Source organism: Tiliqua scincoides, chromosome 1, assembly GCF_035046505.1.
Source record: "Tiliqua scincoides isolate rTilSci1 chromosome 1, rTilSci1.hap2, whole genome shotgun sequence".
Classification (NCBI taxonomy): Eukaryota; Metazoa; Chordata; class Lepidosauria; order Squamata; family Scincidae; genus Tiliqua; species Tiliqua scincoides.
In genome coordinates this window covers 34,081,240-34,103,210 of record NC_089821.1, presented here as the reverse complement: position 1 = coordinate 34,103,210, position 21,971 = coordinate 34,081,240, and the positions used below count along the sequence as shown (strand labels likewise).

Here is a 21,971-nt window from a genome sequence, read left to right as displayed (position 1 = left end):
GTATGGTAAAATTGTTAATTTAATTCTGTTGTTTCTTGCAATGCTCCCATGTAGGCTCGGCAAAGAGAGAAAATGAATGAAGAGCATAATAGACGCTTATCTGATACTGTCGACAAACTTTTGTCTGAGTCCAACGAGAGGCTTCAGCTTCATCTTAAAGAAAGAATGGCTGCCCTGGAAGATAAAGTAATTGTGAAAGTTAAGATTGTTGCTTGAAGTGCACTAGCTGATTTAGCAATATGCCCTTTATTAGTGGTGGTGTTTGTTTTTAATGGACATTTATCCATCCATTTATGGTGCAACAGAAGGGCAACATAAATAACAAGAGATATGTGTGCTCTAGAAATGCTAAAATCTCTTTATGGTTGGCAACGAAACTTGTTCAGGGAATATTTTTGAAACTTTAATAGAAATGTGAGGGGGTGAGCAAAGAGTTTGTGTATCTTAACTAGAACAAATACATAAACAGAGCAAACAATGTGGTGATGTTTCTGAATTTTTAAAATGTTACAATTTGAAAATCTGCAATCTTAATTGAGCTTGTATTTTATTCCAGAATGCTCTGGTTCGTGAAGTTGAAAAAGCTAAGAAACAAGTTGATGAACTTCAAAATGAAAAGGTATTGAAAGGAAAAAAGTATCATTTTAAAAGCATACATACCGTATTTGCCGGCGTATAAGACGAATGGGCGTATAAGACGACACCCCAACATTTCCACTCAAAATATAGAGTTTGTTATATACTCGCCGTATAAGACTACCCCCTCTTCCGCACACCTTCCACACACCAAATAAAAGGTAAAACAGCACATCAGCAGATAAACCTCTATCGAGACCAGAAAGTGCTGCACCTGAACGCCAGTCAAACAGCGGACCAGGCACATCACCGCCTTCACGAGCCATGAGCATCCGCCTGCCGAACGTGGGAATAGAGATGGTGCCACTTCGGGGGAAGGTCTTACGAGCCCCGCCCTGCCCCGAGCGAGCAGAGAGGAAGAGACTCACGCGCCGCGCAGGGTCCCCTTCTTGCAGGCGGTGCCAGGCGGCTGTCCAGCCTCGGCGGTAGGCAGCGGCTCCTTGCGCTCCTGGCTCCGCCGGGCGCCAGGGCTGTTGCGGTGCCTGCGCGGGTACTCGGCCTTCCGCCGGCGGGAGGCGGTGACCGCGGCAGTGCGTTCTAAATCTTTCCATGCTCACTCCTTCTATACTCTAAATCATGCGGCCCAGCTGCTTCTTCCCAATCCCCTGGTCCCAAATACGTGCTTGCAACTTGCAAGGGCAAATGGGTTTGGAATATCTCGGAAGGGAAATCTTCAGGGGAGGGGGAAGTGATTTGGATTAGTGAAGAAGAGGTAGGTATAGAGTTGATCACCTTCTTCCTTGTCACTGTTCTTCACATTACCCCTCCCAAACTTTAACAGGTTGGGGGGAGAGGGGAGGCCATTGGGGTGAGTTACACCCATTTGCCGGTAATGTCTGGTTTATAGCTTTCCGTTTATAAAATCATTTACCACAGTGATGCTATACAAGGGTTTAGATCTTAGAAAAAATCAATGCATGATAAATTCCTCATAACATTCTTCCACTGATATTCTTCCAGCATCTTTAAAGAGGAACTTTCCTTCTCTAGAATAGAAATCATTGAGATGTCAGTTCTGCTGTCTGGGAAGACTCCTGTTTGCTGCTTAATATTTCTCCCCAGCCCACAGGTGTATACATTTGATCCCTGTTGCGTATGTACAACGAAGGGCAAAAAATGGCTTGAGACTGAGCCTTTTCCAGTTGACAGGATTCTGTTTCAAGAAAGTGTTTTTAGAAAGTGATTTTAAAAATGGGCTATGTCAGAAGGCCAGATGCAAGGGAGGGCACCAGGATGCCCTCGGAGAACTCGGCTGCCGCCAGACTCCTCCCCTTACTCGGCAGCGGCTGCGAAAGGAGGCAGGGGACGCTGGCGGCCGCTGGGAGGCGGAGTCCGCTCCACCTCCCTGGCCTGCTGCTCCGGCGGTGGCGGCGGCTCTTCCTCCTGGGTCTCCGGCTGCTCAGACGCCCCCGGCATCAGAGCAGCAGGCGGGGGAGACCCAGCAGCGGCTCTCCTCCAGCGCCTGACAGCAGCGCTGCGCTCACCCCGCCTCTGCGCAGCAGATTCCCTCCTCCCGTCGCGTGGGTCCAGCGCCAATGAGGTGGGCAGGCGGGCATCGGGAAGCTACTATGGGCACCGGGCGAGCATCGGATGGCCACTATGGGCAGCTATGTCTATCCCAACTGAAGTGCACTCGGCGTATAAGACAGCCCCCCCACTTGGAGGCATGTTTTTCAGGGCAAAAAAGTCATCTTATACGCCAGCAAATACAGTAGCTAAAATTTAAAAGCAATAATAAATACATGTTTAATGTATTGCTTTTTACATTAAACATTTACAAAATGTTTAAATGTTTGAATGTTTTTACATTAAACATTTACAAAATGTAAAAATATTTTACATTTTTAAAAACATTGCTTTTTAAATAATTGTTTACCTCTGAAAATTAATACAACCAAAACGAACAGCAGATCATGAGATCCAGTATAGCTTACAAATTAAAAAAATTAAGATTAATTTGATTACAGTAACATCAAAGTATGCAGTTAAGTGTGCAGCTTATCACAGCATCTTTTAAAGACCTTTTTATTTAAGGAGTCTTTTATGCTGACACCTCCTTATTTAAGGAGTCTTTTATGCTGATACCAGAGGGCATGGCGTTTTGTGAATGTATTTTAATTTGGGATCCAGGCCTTTATTGTGTTTTATTGTTTTTAATGTCTTTTCATTGGATAGACAGGTGGGATATAAATCTTTAAAATAAAATAAAATAAATCTGTTAAGTGAGCCTTATAGCCTCCTTATTGACAGGGCTCCTTCTGTGGTGACACTCTGCCCGTTTTCCTTCTCAGAAGGACCTAGTTAGAATAGAGATATTCTTCTTCCTTCCACATCAAACACTCCTGAGGAAGGAGGCAGAATGTATCTATTCTTGGAGAGCCCTCTAAAGAAGGAAGGGCAGGGCAGCACCACAGAAGGAGCCCTGGCAGGTCACTGAGGAAGCAGAGAGTGCCCTGTTGAAGGGCAGCTTACCTTGTGAAAGTTTTGAGTACCTAACAACTTCACACTCATCATGCATGCTGGATAACAAAACTGTATAAGCAAATATGTGAACTTGCTTTTGAAAAGGGTTTTAATGCTAAAATGAATTATTTGTGTTTTTTTCTTTGTAGGATCAGCTAGTATTAAACATTGAAACAATGAGATCTGAGAATGAACAGATGAGAATGAGGGGCCCATCTCTTCATCATAGGTATGAGTATACTTCTGTGCTAAGTTATTGAAGTCCTGCTCGATGAATGATTCTTTGCCTGAATCTGGATTATGTATATGTTTGAGACCATGTCTCTTAATACTAAAAACAGCATCTGCTTTTGTTTCAGTCGATCACACTTGGGTAATGTACCAGATTTTAGATATCCCCTGGCACCCTCAGCCATAGCAGATAGTCAGATGGATTCTTATAGCACCTCTGTGTTACGGCGCCCACAAAAGGGACGTTTGGCAGCTCTGCGGGATGAACCTTCAAAGGTAGGAGGGCATTAAACATTTTTACTCCTAGCATGGCATGCCTTGAAACTTTTTGTTTTGTTGTAAAGCTACAAAAAGGTTATGCTTCTATATTATACCAACCCCGGGGGGAGGAAGACCTACAGATGGGTCCCTGTATCTGTGGGGGTTCTGTTCCAGAACTCCCTCACTCTGCTGTTATTTGAAATTGTGGGTACAGGTAAATGCCTCTCCCACCCTGCAGAGCGAGGAGAACTCTGCTCCCCTCACCTCCAGAGGGTCCTCTGAGCCCAGCAGAGGACACTGGGCTCAGAGTGAGCCCTACAGTTAAAAAGCACAACTTCTGGTTTCTCTGTGAAGATGTCCGTGGCCTCTGCTGAGCTCAGAGGACCTTCCGGAGGTGAGGGGAGCAGAGCTCCCCTTGACTCTGGGGGAGGCTCATGCGGGAGGCCCTGAAAACCAGACCTGTGGATAAGTGAATCCACGGATACAGGATCTGCAATACAAGAGACTCCCTGTATAGGTGCTGAAGCTGCATGGAATTCTCTGGGTGTGAATATATGCAATCAACCTGTGGTTTTTATATAGGAGCAGAAATCTAGATATTTATTGAATAAATGGTAGATATGTATGCAATGGTGTAAAATTTGTTCTGATTTTATTGCATGTATTGATGGATACCCAATAGCATGTAAATGAGGTCTCTCTCTCTTACTCTGTGTGTGTGTGTGTGTGTGTGTGTGTGTGTGTGTGTGTGTAAAATTTTTCCATGTGTATATGTGTGTATACAAATATCCATATGTGTATATATATGTGTGTATATAGCTAAAGCTTGTGAAAAGAAACTGACAAAAGTGGAATTATTTATGTTAAACAGGTTCAGACCCTTAATGAACAAGACTGGGAGCGTGCACAGCAAGCAAGTGTGTTGGCAAATGTTGCACAAGCCTTTGAGAGTGATGTTGATATCTCTGATGGTGAAGATGACAGAGAAACTATATTCAGTTCAGTTGATCTGTTGTCACCTAGTGGTCAGGCAGATGCTCAGACCTTAGCAATGATGCTTCAGGAGCAGTTAGATGCCATCAACAAAGAAATTAGGTATAACTTTTATTTTTATACTAAAAATTATTATATTGTTGAGCTTCATTTCTTAGTTCATAGAAATTATGGCATGCCTTTCTTTACTTTAGACAGCAGGTTTATTGTGTGTATGTGAGAATTGTACTTTGTTTGCCAGAGTTCCTGAAAACATATTCAGTTCCAATAGATTCTGTTTGTCTTAGGGCGCAATCCTAACCCCTTATGTCAGTGCTTTCCAGCACTGACATAAGGGCAATGCAGCCCTGAGGTAAGGGAACAAACATTCCCTTACTTTGAGGAGACCTCCATGAGTGACACCCAACTGCAGAATGCAGCACATGTCCCATTGGCACTGCTATGCCAGTGCTGGAAAGCACTAACATAAGGGGTTAGGATTGCGCCCTTAATTATATGGCTGCTTCTGTGTATGCCAGTATTCAGTTATTCAGTATTAAATCATTAGGTTTTTTAAGGGCCGCACACTTAGCCCAGTGGATGTTCAACTGCTTTTTCTTCAAAAAGTATGTCAGTTCCAGACATATGTAATAGAATGTGAAACACTTAGAGCAGGGGTGTCAAACATAAGGCCCTGGGGCTGGATGTGGCCCACGGAAGCTTTTTATCTGGCCCTCAGGCTCTCAGCTGCTGAGCAGTGCTGAGGTGTTACTGCTTAAAGGGCAGCCCCCATGAAAATTGGGCTCTCCCATATCTTGAAATATGATAAAGATTTGCGTGTTTTCTCTTCTGCCAATTGTAATGAATTCCTAAGTGAGAAAAAGTGCTTATTTTTTGTTATGTTTAATGACATTACTTCCTGCCTGATGACATCATGAGCCTATCGAGGGACTTCTGGCCCTCAGCAGGCATCATGAATGCCATTCAGCCCTCAGTATGAAATGAGTTGGACACCCCTGACTTAGAGCAATGTGCAAAAACCCTCATCACTTAAAAAGAAATTCCTGTGTATCAAAAACAACAGCTACAGATGTGATATGCATATTGCTGGAGCTTCTCTTGGAGTACAGTGCCTTCAGAGGCTTCACACAAAGTCAGGCCTCACTTGGCTACGGGGATGCCAGTCCGCATCCCTGTCACTAAGTGATGCACGACTGTATTACAATGGGTTGCAATTTGCCATAGCTTTCTTTTTAAGATCCGAGAAGGCGCATACTTGAAAACACTTTAACAGTAATGTCATTGTAGTTGATGATGATGATGTAACCTTTATTGGCATATACATATTGGCACATACATATACATCAAAACAATATGCAAATAAAATTCAAAATTTATATAAGATCAGGAGATGGTTCCATAATCCATAAATGCATGGCGCACACACGAAAAATCCAATAGTCAATAGTGCCCCCATTAGCTGATCTCATACAGGGCTAAGCTTCCAGTCTCATTTCTCTCGTACTTATGACTGTGGCGACAAAGCAAGAGATGTTGATAAGTTTTTCCCTCCTCTACTGACAGACGTGCTTGTAGCACATCTGCCTCTGCCCATCCCTGGAAGCGCGCTAGGATGGGCATAAAATGTTTCTGATGCTGGGTCTTATGCAAGGGACAGAACAAAAGGCTGTTCAACTGACTCCACATGGTTCAGATCACAAGGACAGAGCCTTGTGGAAAGAAGTATCCCTTTAAACCAGCCCCATAGAAGGGCTGAAGGAAGGGCATAACATCTTGCCAACATGAAGGCTCTTAACTGCGGATTATACAGCTGGGATAAATAAAATGGCATCCTGCCTAACTGAATGGGTACATGAAAGTGCAATGGGGAGCAGGAGGTGTTAGCCAAACTCTTTAGCTCTTGACATTCAGTGTCCATGATTCTCTCCTTGACAGCTCTAAATGCTGCGTCATTGTCCTTAATGAATAGTAATTGATTGTTTGTTGGGTGTTTGCTGGAATGTCCATGTAACTTTGATATTGATACCTAAAACACCTAGACCCATTTTAATTTGGGCAAATATAGGGCTTTCACATACAGCAAGGATCAATTTCTTTGAAACTAAATTGCTATTTTCCGCTCTTGTCTAAATCTAGTGACATTTTGCAAGGCATGGAATAATTTTACAATCAATTATCCTCTCCTAAAATTCTTACCTCTCTATTCTTTTTCATTCCTCTTGCACTGCCAAACAGCCCTACAGAGGATCCTTAAATTAATCTAGCAATCCCAACTGTAAATCCAGGATCATTCACAAACTGGTTAGAACAAGTGGATAACTTTTAGGGTTTAGTCCTCACAAAAGGTCTTGGTTTGTTCTAAACCAGTAAAAAAGTAGAATACAAAGGGAGGACAGTTGCAAAGTGGTGGGTGGGATCAGTTATAAGCCCAGGGTCTGGGACTGTGATGTTAAATCATGGTTTAGCATGGTGTCCAAAACAGGCTGATGTGTTTGCAAAATATATATTTCAGCTACTTTTCTCAATGGATTTCTGTTCTGTCTGTTTTTTTATTGTTTTCTTTTAACTTGCTGCATACTCCAGGCTGCTATACAGTTGGCTACATAGATCCTAATAGATGAATTAAAACATTGCATACAATTGTTTATCAACTTTATTCCTGACTTTGGTCACTTTTTGGTGGCTGATATGCTTAAATTGATTGCATCTTAATTCTTTAGACTGATACAAGAAGAAAAAGAAAACACTGAGCAGCGAGCCGAGGAAATTGAAAACCGTGTTGGTAGTGGGAGTTTAGACAACCTTGGGCACTTTCGGTCAGTGAACACTCTTCCTCCTCCCTTTCCTGGTGGCTCCCTTTCTGGCTCTTCTCCACCTGGTAGTGGCCGCTCCACACCACGACGAATCCCGCATAGTCCTGCTCGGGAGGTGGACAGGCTAGGCATCATGACACTAGTAAGTATCTCTGTTTTTATTCACCCTTACTTCATCATGGAAGAAACCTCCCCTTGCTTCCGGAGGGGGAGCTCCCCTTGCCTCCGGAGGAAGCATGCACAGGGGACTGCGGATAAGTGGATCCATGGATATGGGGCCTCCCCATAATCCACTTCTTTTCACATTCTATCAGTAACCCATTTACAGTATACTTCAATTGATTTTGCATACTGTTGCATAATCACTCATATCTAGTTTTTCAAATTTAAAGGCCATGTTCTGTAGAAAGCCAATCAGATTATTGTTTGATTATGCACAGTGTATCCAATGTTATTACTTACCTCAGATTTAAAAAATCAAGCAACTTCTTCTGTTTAGTCATACATCCACAGAAGAACCAAAAATAATCATTACTTCTTACAATTTCAGACATAATTTAAATACCACAGTATTTTATGTAGCTGTTGCATAACAAAGGAAGCTTCAAACAATCCTTTGTTACTAAGAGGCAGCATGTCCAGCTATATTAGAAAAACTATTTGATAAATTATTTACATAAAAAAGCATTTTTGTGTCAAAAATCTCAGTGTTTTGCATCTGCCCCAGTGCCATGAGGCGCTCAACAAAATTAGACTTTTAGTGTTATAAATAATTTTCTAAATGTAAAAAATATATAAAGAGAGATTGAATTCACATCAGAAATCCAAATATATGATGATGATGATCTTAAGGCATCAAACATGCATAAAGAGAATCAACACTCTAGAGCAGGGGTGCCAAAACTCCTGCGACTTGCGGCCCTTGAGGACTCCCAGTCTGTCCCTCAGGGAGCCCTCCAATGAGCCTCTAGCCCTCTGGAAATTTGCTAGAGCCCACACTGGCCTGGTGCAACCACTCTCAGTGTGACAGCCAACTGTTCAACCTCTTGTGTGAGCTGTGGGACGAGGCTCCCTCCACTGCTTGCTGTTTCACATCTGTGATGCGGCAGCAAAGGAAAGGCTGGCCTTGCTTTGTACAAGGCCTTTTATAGGCCTTCAGACATTGCAAGACCTTCATTCATTCATATAAGTTTCATCTCTAATATATTCGTTTATGTAAATTTATTCAAATTTGAAATGTAAATTATTTTTTCCCAGCCCCCAACACAGTGTCAGAGAGATGATGTGGCCCTCCTGCCAAAAAGTTTGGATACCCCTGCTCTAGATCATTGTTTCTCAAAGTGTGCTCCTAGGTACCCCAAGGCTTCCTGAGAACCCCTTCAGGGACTCCACGAGCACACCATAAGTTGCTGCTATCTGTCTCTTGCCCAGTTTGTGCCAGAGCTCCTGGGCAAACCCAAGATTCTGCATGCACTGGTAGGGTTCTCCAAGATTCGTTGTAGGAATAAAAAGAGTTCCAGATACTGAAAGTTTGAGAGCTGCTGTTCTAGAGTAATTTCTTAACTTATGGTTAAGGAATTTCTTACATTTCTGCCTCTGTTCTCATTTCTGGCCTCCAAAGTTGGTTACCATTTAAGTAGTGATACAAAGCAGAAAGTTGCCAGTGAAGCATTTGGTCTTGCCCACGTTTTGAGGATGGAAATATGTTCCATTATTAAACAATGGTTTCATTGGCAGGTTGACTGGAACGCTTTTATTGATTTCTTTCAAAGAAAAGAGTATGACTTCCATAATCTCCTCCTTGTGTTAATGCTTTCTAGCCATCAATAGATCTGCTTTATCTTAATTTCTCTTCTTTGCATGCATCTGTCAGCCTAGTGATTTAAGGAAACATCGTAGAAAGGTAAATCTTTGCATTGGGTCTTGTACAGTAAAACTGCATCTTTAATTTATAATCTATATATGACTTTTTGGTCAGCATGACAAAAAGGATTGGTGTACTGGTATGCAGAACTGTTTTTGTCCAGATCGGGCCTCAGTACCCACAAGGTCCATTCTTTGGTCCATTCTTGGACCCCCCACAGATACCAAAAACTGCTGATACTGAAATCCACTCTTTTGACCCTTTAAAGCCTACGAAGGTGACAGTCACCTCCAGAGGGCTTTCTGAAGCCTGCAGAGGCCACACGTGTCTGCCTGTGAGATTCAAAATGACCTAAAAGGCCGAAAAACACAACTTTCAGTTTCCACAGGGGAAATTGGAAGAGATGTTTTTAATGCCTAATAAGGCATTGCAAACTGCTTCTTAAACCAGTTTATCTTTATGAAGCTGATTAAAAAGTATATTCCTGCTTTTGTGTACAGGTGATGTTGGAGAAATCCCTGAAGTTGTCACTAATGTATCTTCAGCTAATTAGTGATATATTCAACATTGGAGTGCCTATACATTTATTATATTTGAGTGTAAAAAGAGAAAAAAATCATCTAAGAATGGTGAATGTCAGTGAATGCTGTAAAGCTAAATAATTTATATTGAAGTTCCTGCATGCTTGATGGTATACCTCATGCGTTTGTCAAATTCTAAAGTTTACAGCCTTTTTCAATTCTTAGTCTCCAGTTTCTCGAGAAGATGTTAAAGATGACAAGACAACAATAAAATGTGAGACTTCACCACCCTCTTCACCTCGGACTTTGCACTTGGACAGAGCCTATAAAGGAGCCTTACATACAGTGAGCCATGAAGATATACGGGATCTCAGAAAGTAAACAAACTTTTATAAAAATTGTTAAGCTAAAGACCTTCATTGAAAGTTTGTCTTGTTTAAAATTAATATGTGAAATTGCATCCAAAGAGGTAGATTCCCTATTTCCAGTGGTTCCTTGTCATTTTTCTTACTTATGAATAGCATTGAGCCTCTCCTGTCCTGTGACTCTGTGTGTTATCCAACATGCTTGTCTAATAGGTTCTCCTTTCCTTTACCCATTACATCCTCATACCTTTTGCTTCCCTCCAGTTCTTTTTCAATCTTGTTCCCACTTTCGTCAGCCATCTTGCCCCATTCATCTTAATTGAACTGTCTCCTGAGTAAACATGCTTAGGATTTTGCTATCTTTCAAATTTCTAAACCACCTGATAGTTCAAAAATATTTTAAGGAGGCTTGCAGTGGTTAAAACAGTACAACAAATCAACAAAATATCAAATGCAATCATTATTATAAGCAATAGCCAATAACACAGTTTAATCCATAACTGCATTTATACCAGCTTAAAAGGTTTTTGTGCAGCTGATTGTAGTCAGTAAGCATAAAACACAGTTTGCTAAAGGAAACAAGTGTAATTCAATACCTTGAATGGGGTGGTAGTGATTTAGTACCTTTTAAAAGTTGTATGTTCTTTGTCTAAAAAACTTATGTGTTTAATATTATATATTAATATTATATATAATATTGTCAGTATTCAACTGACAGTCTGTTCAGCTTTCCTTTGAACCACATCTCCCAAAAATGTACTGTAGCCTGCAAATGAAGTGTGTAACTTAAATGATGCATGTTTTGTGAAGATTTAAAAAGTCTCTTCTATTCTATAGTTCCACAGGTTCACAAGATGGGCAAGTAAGCAATCCCAGCAGCAGTAATAGTAGCCAAGATTCCCTTCACAAAGCCCCTAAAAAGAAAGGAATCAAGTCCTCAATTGGGCGCCTGTTTGGTAAAAAAGAAAAGGGTCGACCTGGACAAATCAGCAAAGAGAGCTTGGGACAAGGTCAGTGAATAATTGTCTGCCAGAGCAGAAGATTTAATAATTGTTAAGTAGTAGCAAGGAGTGGCAAAGTAGCAAAGCAAAGAGAGATGGTTAGCTCCAATTTTTGTGGTTTGCAGATTACACCTGCTTCAACCTGCCTCACTGCCCCAAGTATTTAGGTAACATGGACATGACAAAAAAATAGGCTCCTGGAGGCATGCCTACAGGTTTTCTGTTCTGCTTCTAACAAATTGACCAAAGCCATGAATCACAAGCTACTACTAACCTAATAGTCAATCATGTGTTTGTCAAATTGATGGTTAATTCTGACCATCTATAAATATGGGTTTGGTATAACTGGTTATATGTCCATTCTGTCAACACAGTTGGACTTTCCCTCTGCATCATTCTTGCTCCTTGAACCCTTGTATTGAGGAGATCCTCTAGAATAGGATTGCATGGGAGATTGTAGCAAGAAGGAGGAATCAGTGAAATTCCCCACTACCTCTTTGTGTGAATAGTAGCTCCTTATGTTTGTGAAAGAGCAAATTACTAAAATCTATGACTTGAATCCCAATAAGTTGGGGGTATGTTCTTTTTCCCTCACTTCAAATATTTATTTTTTTTTATTTACTGTATCTTTACCCCACCCTTCTCTCCAAGGGTAACTTCAAATGTGAAAAGCTGTGTGTTTTGCTATGAAATCAACTTTATATTTTTCATTACTTCAAGCTCCTTTCCCATTTTCATTTCAGCCATGCACTTTCTAAAAAAAGTAGAGAGTGTTTTGTAACAATTTTTTAGTCTCTGGAGATTTCAAGACTTTTGACATGTGTATATCTAGATAGATGTGTATGTCTAAAGTTTGTTATTGTTGTTTGGCTGTACGTAGCTTTGAGGTCCCCAAGCAATTTAGGGCATCTGCACACTATGACAACTGCAAGGAATGACGGTTATGCCAGTATTTCCTAAATTGTAATGTGAAGAGGTGCCCTGTCTACTGAAATGCCTGTTTAGTTACTTTTGGCAAATGAGAGTTTACAGAAGTGAGTATAATGTATGTATGAAATCTTACTATTGTACATCAAATGAAACAAATATGCCCAAACTGTTGGAGATAAACAGAAATGGCCTAAAATATTATTTACTGTCACTTTGTTACATTTCAACAAGTAACATATAACAACTTTTTGAATCCTGGCAGTTAATGTAATGGAAGCAGACACATCAACTCAGGATGGCTTAGGACTTGGAAAACTGGGAGGACAAGCAGAAAAAAATAGAAAACTACAAAAAAAGTAAGCCTTAAAGTTTTTTCTCAACTCTGATCTTTAAACATTGTCTTTTAAGACAATTATAAATTATCTTAAAAGTAAATTGAAATGCAGTATTACTACCAATAAAATGTGTACGCATGCCACCATTTTTATAGGTCACATTACTTTAGAGAAGTTAGCATTCTTTGATTCAATTTAGTATCCTTATTACTGAACCTTTGGGAATAGATGGTAGTGTGAATGGCTTTCCAGTTCTAAGTGCCTTTGCTGGAGCCCCACCTGTAATTCCAATGTAACTGTTGTTGCAATTCTTCCATAATTTGATTTTTGTCTTGAACGAAATAGTAGTTAGTATTCCATTCCTAAATTTTTATATGCAAGGGTCGTCTTGTAGAAACCTCAGCTCATGCAGAATGTAGTTTTCCATGGCCCCAGGGAGAGAGCAAATTGTACTCCTTCTGCAAGGGTTCCTGTGTGAAATTCAAGGAGCTACTTTTAACCTTTAAACTAAGGCCTAAATGGCCCAATTCTAGAATATTTGAACACCTTCATCCATATGAACGTTCTTCCAAAAAATTATGCTGGAGTGATGAGACTCCTGCAAATTCTATTAACAAGAGATCTGAATGCATTATTCATTGTGAATTGCTGTCTTAGTAGCCCATCTTCATAAAATTTGTTCCAAGGAAACTCAACGCATTCTTTAAAAGACCAGTAAAAATATTTTTTTGTTCTGCCAAGCCTTTTAAACTTTCATTAACTTTTAACATTTTATTTATGTATTTTTGGAGGTCTGTACCTTCTTTTCCTTCAAACATAAACTCAAAGCAGCTAACAATAAAATAAACTTACTCTTAAAAAAATTAACCAACAATTCTGTAAAGTGATAAATAGCACAAAACTCTACTGTACAGCAAGTCCTCATTTAAAGTTGTTTTTTTATGCAGTTGGTGAGGAAAACAAAGATTGATTCCTTGCTGCAAACATTATCTGTGTGGAATATGCACATTCTCCCCGTGTCTGCATAGGCTTTCTCCAGCCCAGAAAGCACACATTTATTTCAATATTGTATTTTGGGATTTTTTTAGGTGCTTGGTGATGGTTTTTGTAACCAGAAGTATGCTGTACGAATGTAGCTCTTATTTATATATCAATTAGCTTTCAGTAAAATTGGTTTTGTTAAGTCATTTCACTTAAAGTTGCCATTTCCAAGAACCTATCAACAACTTTAAGTGAAGACTTGCTGTACTTGTTTTATTTTGTCTCATGTTTGTTTTCTTGGTTTTATTTATTGATATTGTTTTGTTTTACTTTTATGCTGCTTTGGAAACTGCAAACTTGGCAAGCAGCCTTTAAATTGAAGTAAAAATTTTTTTGCTGGTTCAGCAAATTCTTAAATCTAAATGAGTAACTAGCTAAGAAAAAAAACTTCAGTAGCCAAATAAGATCAAGTATTCAGTGGATCAGTCACCTTGTGACCTCAAGATTTATCTAGGTTTTCACCAACCGGTTTTTTATTGACTGTGTAGTGTCTGTGAAAAATGATGATGTAATGGTTTGAAAGCTAAACCTAAACACACAAACTTCTGTTTAAAGGCTAGAGTATTTGCTACATTCAGCCTAGTTGAATGAACAGAAATGAGATGTGATCTGTTGTAAATATAACTATCTGTAATGATCTGCAAATGCTGGTTGTGGGTCTGGTTTGAAGAACATCTCCTTTTGAAGTTTTCCATTCTTTAGTAAATAAAACTGCTAATTTACTAGTGTGCATGCTAGTAAATGTCAGTCTGACATCTTGAATGGCATAAGCCAGTGCTTCCCAAGCTTATCTGGCTTGTGACACTCTCAGAACCCAGAGGGAAGTGGTAATGATGCAAAATGCTTCATTTGGTAATGTCACCATCACTTCTGGGTTTGGAGGGCATCACATGCCTCAATAGCAGTAAGAGGGTTAGGGCGACCAGGCTGGCTTTTCCCAGTGTGTGGTTTTAGCATGCTGCAGGTCTGCCCACTATGCTGAGCCTCTTGCCATTGTTTGGAGGCTCATGCTACAGCCTCCCTGCTGGGTAGCAGGATGGCCCACAATGCACACTTTGGGAACCACTGGCATAAGCTGGGGGCTATGATTGAATTTTATTGGTTTTTTTGTACTGCTTTAAAAAATACTTGCTGAAAATAGTTTTTGGTGTAATAGTTCTCAACTGCTAGCACAAGAGTTAAAACTTTAAACTTTATACTGTGTCTATGAAATACTAGCATTTGCTTTGGATACTAAGAAATGGGAATGGTGTTCTCCTCATGGAATGGACTTCCCTGTTCTCTTCCCAACTGTAGCCCCAAACATTTCCTGAAAACCAGTCCTGATGTGTGGATAATCTTTTGGAATCCGTGTTTTCATGAAATCTCAACACCTTAACTTCTGTACTTGCCCGTTGTTAATGTAACTTTTTGGAATTTTGGATTGCAATTTGTGAAAAGCTTCCTGGCATTTGATATTTTTGCATATGTTGTGTGCTGGTGTTAAGGCACTCGTTTGCACTTATATATGGTTATATGCTCTGTGCTTCTAAAGAAGCCTTGTTTGTGTGAGTGGATAGAGAAGCTTCTTGTCAAACTTCCCTTCAGCAACAGATATTCAGAAGGCTGAAGTAGGAAGAGGAGATCAGGAAAAATTTGCTGCTTCTCCCCTGGTGCACACAGGGGTTCTTGCACAAATAGAAGGGCCACATTAGGATACAACTGAATGTGAAGTCATAATACTAAGGCTTTCTTGGCTGGTATTCCTGACATTGAAATTAACCAAGTTCAAGTGTGATAATGAGTGACAGTGGGCAATAGTTATTGCACTTAGATTCATAGAGAAGCCATAGAGATTTATAAATTTTGGAAGAACATGTTTATTCAACTTGTTATTTAGAGAGGAGACCTTGAGTGTAAATTACTTTTAAGAACATAAGAACAGCCCCACTGGATCAGGCCATAGGCCCATCTAGTCCAACTTCCTGTATCTCACAGCAGCCCACCAAATGCCCCAGGGACTCTTGGTTACCAGCACTCAAAAATACAAGTATCTGGGACTTCAAGAACTGGGGTAGAACAATAGGTACTTGGAATTTTAAGCTCAGATTACTGGAATAGTTTGAAGAGCTACTTGCTGTAACTTTGTTCTTTGAGAATGCCTACCAAGTAGTAGGCGGAACATTAGGTGGGAACAGCTTTATTCAGCCATGATCTATCAGCCCAAACATTGTTAATTTCAATGTCACAAATAAAGTCAGTTACAGCAAGGATCTGTTCTAGGCATGGGTAGTCCATAGAAAACTCTGAACCTGGAATGAGGCTTGTATGTGCTGCCCTTCCTTCCTCTTACCATGAAGTGGTAGGAGCAGATGAATTGGGTTAAAGAGTGGTTATTTGACTGCAGTATCTTTCTGACAACCCAATTGATCTTTCAAACAATATGCCATGTTGTTGAGAGACCACAAAGCCACTATGTTCAAATAAATATGGTGCAGCTCAGTACATTATTTCTGTACCTTTTAATAGAGGTAAATTCAAGCCCAAGACTTCTGCTGGACTGAGATTTTACTCTTAGAACATGGGTGTCAAATTCATTTCACACAGTAGGCAGAATAGTGTTCATCATACCTGTTGAGGGCTGGAAGTGAAATCAATAAGTAGGAAGTGACTTCATTAAGAAGGTGATGCACAAACATAAACACTTTGCTCTCATCTAGAAACTAATTAGCTGTAAGTGATAGAAGAAAAAATACAAATTTTGATCAGTTGATAAGTCAGCAACTTGATGATGCCTCAAAGAAGGCAAATGCTACTTTGTGGTTCATTACATCCAAAAACTTCCAGTAAGGCTAGTGAAATATATTGGAAGTGCTCTTACTAATGCATGTGTCTGAAGATGATCCTTTAACTTTTTAAATTCAGCCCTTTAATCTGTACTTTTAAATGGAGGTATGGCCACACCTTTTTTTATTTATTTTTTAAAAGTTGTAATGGTAAGAGTGGCTATTAGTTATGTTTGACACCCCTATTGTAGCATATGGCTGACGTGCCCAGTGAACTGGAAGACAGTAGGGAAAGGAACTTAGAAAGGAGGAAAGGGGTGGATCATCTCCTCCACCTGTCCTTCCTCCTCCAATAGGGGTAAGTCAGTGTTGAAAAAGTTCAGAAGGCCATCCCTAGGACTGCAATCAATAAAGAGCCATACTCATGATTGCACTGCAAGTGGTGGTGATATTCCATCACACATCACCACACATAGTCCATCCCACACCTCTCCCTTTAACTGCTGCATGGTTCCTTACACTGATGCCTCTGTCTATGAGAAAGTCTTCCCAGCTGCCAAGTTCCTTTAAATCTCAAGTCACCTTCTTGCAGCTCTGACTGGTTGTCTGAACCACTGTCTGCATTTCTCCTTCTTTCTACTGCTCATTTGTCTGCTGCTTCTGTTCCTGCGGCGCTCCAATTCCCTCACAGCCTCCCACTAACCTCAGCAGTCTTGTTTCTTGTGCTTATTCTACCTGTCACTCTCACTCCTCCTTCCACCTCCTCGGGTGATTCTGCCTCTCCCTTCGGCTCTGCTTAGCCTTCAGTTCTCTGCTACAGAAGGCTGATGAAACCTAACCCCAGTGCTCCCTTGTGCTTGCCTCATAGGCTGTTTTGGTGAGGGGGAAGGTGTCCACTCCCCTTTTTTCATGATAGGGCTTGTCCCCTGAGATGTGTTCATGCCTGCCAGTTAGAGAGCTTCTGTGGGTCCACAGGCCTTATGAGGTGTCTTAGAACATGCCACCAGAACAGACTGAAAGCTTTGTTTAAAAAAATAAAAATCTAATGCAGGCTTACTAAATGTCCCCTGTCTTATAGAATCTGTCTCAATCGCTTATCATAGCCTTTTCGTTGAACTTGCCTGAAAGTTTTCAGTGCCTCTTCCTATCTTGCATATGCTCAGTTTTAGTTATCCAACTGCACTTTGCTTGTTTAGGTTTTCCTGGTGCTAATAACCCATTTATTCCTCAAACCTTTGCCTCCATTTTAAATATTTCCTTTTTAAAAAAAGGCTAGAATTGAAGAAATAAAATGAAAATCAATATTGATGATCTAGCAAAGGTTTTACTAAGGACAAAACCATTTTTGAATTTCTATAGTTAAAATGCCTGCCTGCCTCACTCCTATATCCTTACTTCCAACACTCCATTTTTTCAGTTTGGGGATGATCAATTTCATTTTGTGCTACATGTAGAGAACTAGATGCATTCTTCATCTTACTGGCCTGTTTAAAAGTCCCGTCTGTATTTTCTTTATCAGTTGTGCTGTGTCTTAGGTGTGTTTTGTTCTTTTTCTTATTCTAAATGCTAATTTTTTTAAATATTGGTTTTACATTTTATTTCCTTTTCATATGCGTTTTTCCCTTTTTTAAATTTTCCATTTGGTGTGTGATAGTGCAAAATCAGGGTAAGTTGATTTTAATTTATTTAGACTGTGGATGTATGATGTGTTGGTAAAGTACCTTTTTGTTTAAAAGTAGACTTGAATTAAGCATCAGTTACTAAATTGATCAAATACTTTTTCTTGTTAGTAAGTTTGGTTTGTAAAGAACACTCTGCCGAAACACTTTCAATAAAAGCATGTTAGCATCTTCACAGATTAGTTTTTTTTAAGTGTGTCAATGTCTTGTCAAGCATCACGTTTTAAATTTTTCATAACATGCACCTTCTACATGTCCCAGGTTGCAGTCCTCTACATACATAATTGTGATTAAGTTTCATCAGAGAGGCTGGCTACTGAGGACACATGCATAGGATTTGAGCTGACAATTCAGCTTTCCAACATTTTATTTGAACTGCTTCAAGTTGGTTTTTGAAGCTATATTGCAGCACTACATTTTTGTTGAGGTAGTCTTGCCAACTTGCAAAAGAGGAATAAACAAGCCTTTGTCAGCATTTATATTTATTTGTACTTTATAGTAAATTACTATTTGTTTTGTGTTAGTTTATACTTCAAAGTGATAATAGCTGTGTTCCTCAGTTGTTCTGCTTCCTAGCACTCTGAAAATTACATTTTCTTCTTCACAATCTCTATACAGGAGGGCCTCAATATCCGTGGGGACCCGTTCTTGAACCACCTGCAGATACAGAAAACTGTGGATAAGCAAATTTGCTGTTTTCAGCCCTTTATGCCTTCTGAAGGGGACCAGAGCAGTCCTGTCTGGAGGGCTTTCTGGAGCCCAGAGAGATAGCGCACATCTGCCCGCTGCCTCTGCAGGCTTCAGAATGGCCCGTAGAAGCGAAAAGATGCCACTTCCGGTTTCTTTGGGGAAACCAGAAATGACTTTTTATGCTTTTTAAGGCATTCTGATGCTCAGGGAAGCTCCAATCCCTTTGGAGGGTCCGGGGGGCCCCACATTGAACCAGATCTGCAGATACAGGATCTATGAATACGGAGACCCCATCTGGACTTAGTTTGTGATTTGTTATAATGTATTTTCGGTTGTATGTTCTGACTGCCCTCCAAAATACAGTAGAAAATATCAGTGGTTCCTCTTAGTGGTTCCTCTGAAGCCACCTTAGGGTTTATAACTACTTAAACGCTAAACCTCAACTGCTTTTTTTAAAAGCTTTAGCATAGATTACCTTTTTTTCCCTACTGCTCTAATCCTTTTTGGATGGAATTCATACGTACATGAATACTTTAGAGCAGTGCTTTTCAAACTGTGTTCTAGTGCTTTTTCAAGTTGTTATCAGGAGTTCTCAGTCAGAAGATCAGTAACGGTGAACAAATTTATCCTAAAAGACAGCTTTCCCACCACTACTCTGTCCTGTAATGTTCAGTCCCTGGAAAGTGATACAAGTGCTCTGGGGCATTGGTCTTCAACTGGATTGCAGGCCAACCTGGTGGACCTTTCCAAGGGCATAACCCCTGCTTTCTTTGGATGACTTTGACTATTCTTTTTAGACAGAAGAAAAAAGAGAGTAAAGTAGAAAGATTGGGGGAGTGGAGCATGAAGAGAAATAAGGAGAGTTTGAGAAAGATGCAGAAACATAAGGGCAAACATAACATCAAAACGATAAGCAATTCCATTGTATCAGGTTGAAGATAAAGATGGGTCCTGAGTCTGAAAACATTGAAGAATGCTGTCAAATCATGAAGAAGTATCCTAGAGACCATTTCCCGAATTCTCTTGAATGACAAGAGTAGCATGGAAGAGGAGCAGGGACTCCTAAGTATAGAAATTAGTGTGAAGAGAGTTCCCTTTAACATTTGAAATTGCTATAGAGGGCAGAGCAAGTCACTTGAATTGTACTGGTTCTAGTCTTTTCTTAGCTGCCTGCACAGAAAATAAAATCTGAACACCGTAATGAAGCCTTACAAAAACTGCACAATTGACCCATGAAGGAATTTATATGCCAATATGACTTGGTGGTGTGGTAATGGTGTGTTAATACTGTAGAATAGCAATGTGGAAATTATTGGGCAAAAAATAGTAAGCCACTTTGCCTAGTAATCTTTGCCTAGTAATACACTACTTTGAGTAGTGTATTAATGAAAAATGAACAATGTAGGGAATCGCCTGGAAAAGTTTGGTTAAAAAGGTGCACCTTGTTGGGATTCCATATATGATTATGTTTTTCCTTTTGATTTTTTTGATATCACTGTATGGGTTGGATAAAGTGTAGCTAAGCTTTTAATTAGTTGATGTAGTTAAAGTGTTTAACTGACGCTTGTCCTTAATTTGATCCTTTACCAGCAACTAAGTTCATTGACCAAAATTAATATGTCAAAATAGTTGGACAGTACAGGAAATTATTATGAACCTATCAAATCATTCGTACATAAATGTTTCTTGTATTTTATTCTGACCTACTAATGTTTCTCAGTAGTTAGCAAGCACAGGTTCTCAAACTCCCTTTATCCATCCAAACCTTTTCGTCTTGGAAGTATGCGTTTCTACCATACCTGTACAGAATAAATATTTTAGGCTGAGACCATGCACAGTGTGGTGGATTCTGCTTCCAAGAAGAGTGCTAATCATTATACCAACATTGGTTCTCATACTACTGACCTCATGCAGTGTGTGTGTGTGGTGACTTTGGTCTGTGTTGTGCTGTGATTGTGAGAAATAGTTAAACGAAGGAAAAACTGCTGGAGTCCAGCAGTGATGCAAATATGTGGAAGTAATTGCCTCATTGTAGTATGTTTTGTTGTATTTTAGGCATGAACTACTTGAAGAAGCCCGGAGGCAAGGCCTACCTTTTGCTCAGTGGGATGGGCCCACTGTGGTTGTCTGGTTAGAGGTAAGAAGTCTTCCACTGTGTATGTGTTTAGGATAGTATTTTTTGTTACAGTGTTTAACCTGATGCAAAATTCCTTCCCACCGGATAGTCTGCAGATAATGCTGTTTTTCTTCTTGTCAGTTATGGGTTGGAATGCCAGCCTGGTACGTAGCTGCTTGCCGTGCCAATGTGAAAAGTGGTGCTATTATGTCAGCCTTATCTGATACTGAAATCCAGCGTGAAATTGGAATTAGTAATCCTCTACATAGATTAAAGCTGAGACTTGCCATTCAGGAGATCATGTCATTGACAAGTCCGTCTGCTCCTCCTACATCAAGAACGGTAAGTAAAATTGGAAAATACCATTGTCTTTTGATTGAAGAAATTTCTACCTTGATGTGCAGGTCTTCATCGAAGACCAAATATTCAAAGAGAAAAAAAAAAACCAGAATACCTGAGTTGCATTTTATTGACTTCACTGTGTAGTACATTTATACAAAAATTATATTCCAGCTGTAGCCATGTGCAGCTGACAGTGGCCCCAAATGGGAATGTATCCCCACCTGTGCAAAGAGTCAAATCCATCCAGTTCAGTCAGGCCCAAGTGAATACCAAAGTGCAGACGTGTATCCATCAGCTATGTAGGTTTAGTTTAGCAAAGGTTTAGTTTAGCATTAGTTTAGCAAAGGAGGATTATCATGATTGCTTCATGTGATTATTTCAGTGTATTTGTAAACTGGTTTGAAAAGATATTGGTGACATTTGCTCTTTTAGGATCCAGGATGCTTGCTTGCACAGAACCACAATGGCAATTTGTGCTCTCAGGGTATAGTCAGATATTTATGCATGAACTTAAATTTGATTATAGTTTGATAAATAATTCCTCAAAAGCCCCCCCCCCCACTGACTCATAGAGTTGGTGGTTTGATGTTGCATATGCAAACCTTGGGCTTGCCCCTTCATTGTTCTTCTCATGTGTTCTGTTTAGTTCTTACCTGGTTGGCAGCAAATCATAGTTCAGCATTATGTTGCAGTTGGCAAACCATGATCTGTGCCCTCCATACCAGGATTGCAAATCCTCATTTAAAGCTGGCTTGCAATTCTGGCACATTTAACTATACGTTGCTTGGTTAAGATGTAATGGCAAACTGAGGCTTGGTGCCACCTTGGAAGTAATTAATCTGAGATATTGGGAGTTGTGGTGGAAGAACATGACTCATTTCTGTAGCACTTAACAGTGGTTTGACATTACATGTGAACTAACCAC

General features: G+C 40.0%; 1 protein-coding gene across 5 annotated transcripts in view; it reads left to right on the top strand.

Moving 5' to 3' along the window:
• Positions 1 to 21,971, top strand: part of PPFIA1 (PTPRF interacting protein alpha 1) — a 72,136-nt gene that overhangs the window by 36,378 nt on the left and 13,787 nt on the right. For all 5 annotated transcript variants that reach the window (XM_066636605.1, XM_066636596.1, XM_066636587.1 and 2 more), the window contains 11 exons: positions 55 to 186; positions 557 to 619; positions 3,249 to 3,328; positions 3,459 to 3,606; positions 4,463 to 4,686; positions 7,305 to 7,539; positions 10,008 to 10,159; positions 10,985 to 11,157; positions 12,341 to 12,434; positions 20,644 to 20,725; positions 20,846 to 21,046. In XM_066636605.1, coding sequence (XP_066492702.1) covers positions 55 to 186; positions 557 to 619; positions 3,249 to 3,328; positions 3,459 to 3,606; positions 4,463 to 4,686; positions 7,305 to 7,539; positions 10,008 to 10,159; positions 10,985 to 11,157; positions 12,341 to 12,434; positions 20,644 to 20,725; positions 20,846 to 21,046 — 1,584 coding nt within the window. The remainder of the gene's footprint in view (positions 1 to 54; positions 187 to 556; positions 620 to 3,248; positions 3,329 to 3,458; positions 3,607 to 4,462; positions 4,687 to 7,304; positions 7,540 to 10,007; positions 10,160 to 10,984; positions 11,158 to 12,340; positions 12,435 to 20,643; positions 20,726 to 20,845; positions 21,047 to 21,971) is intronic.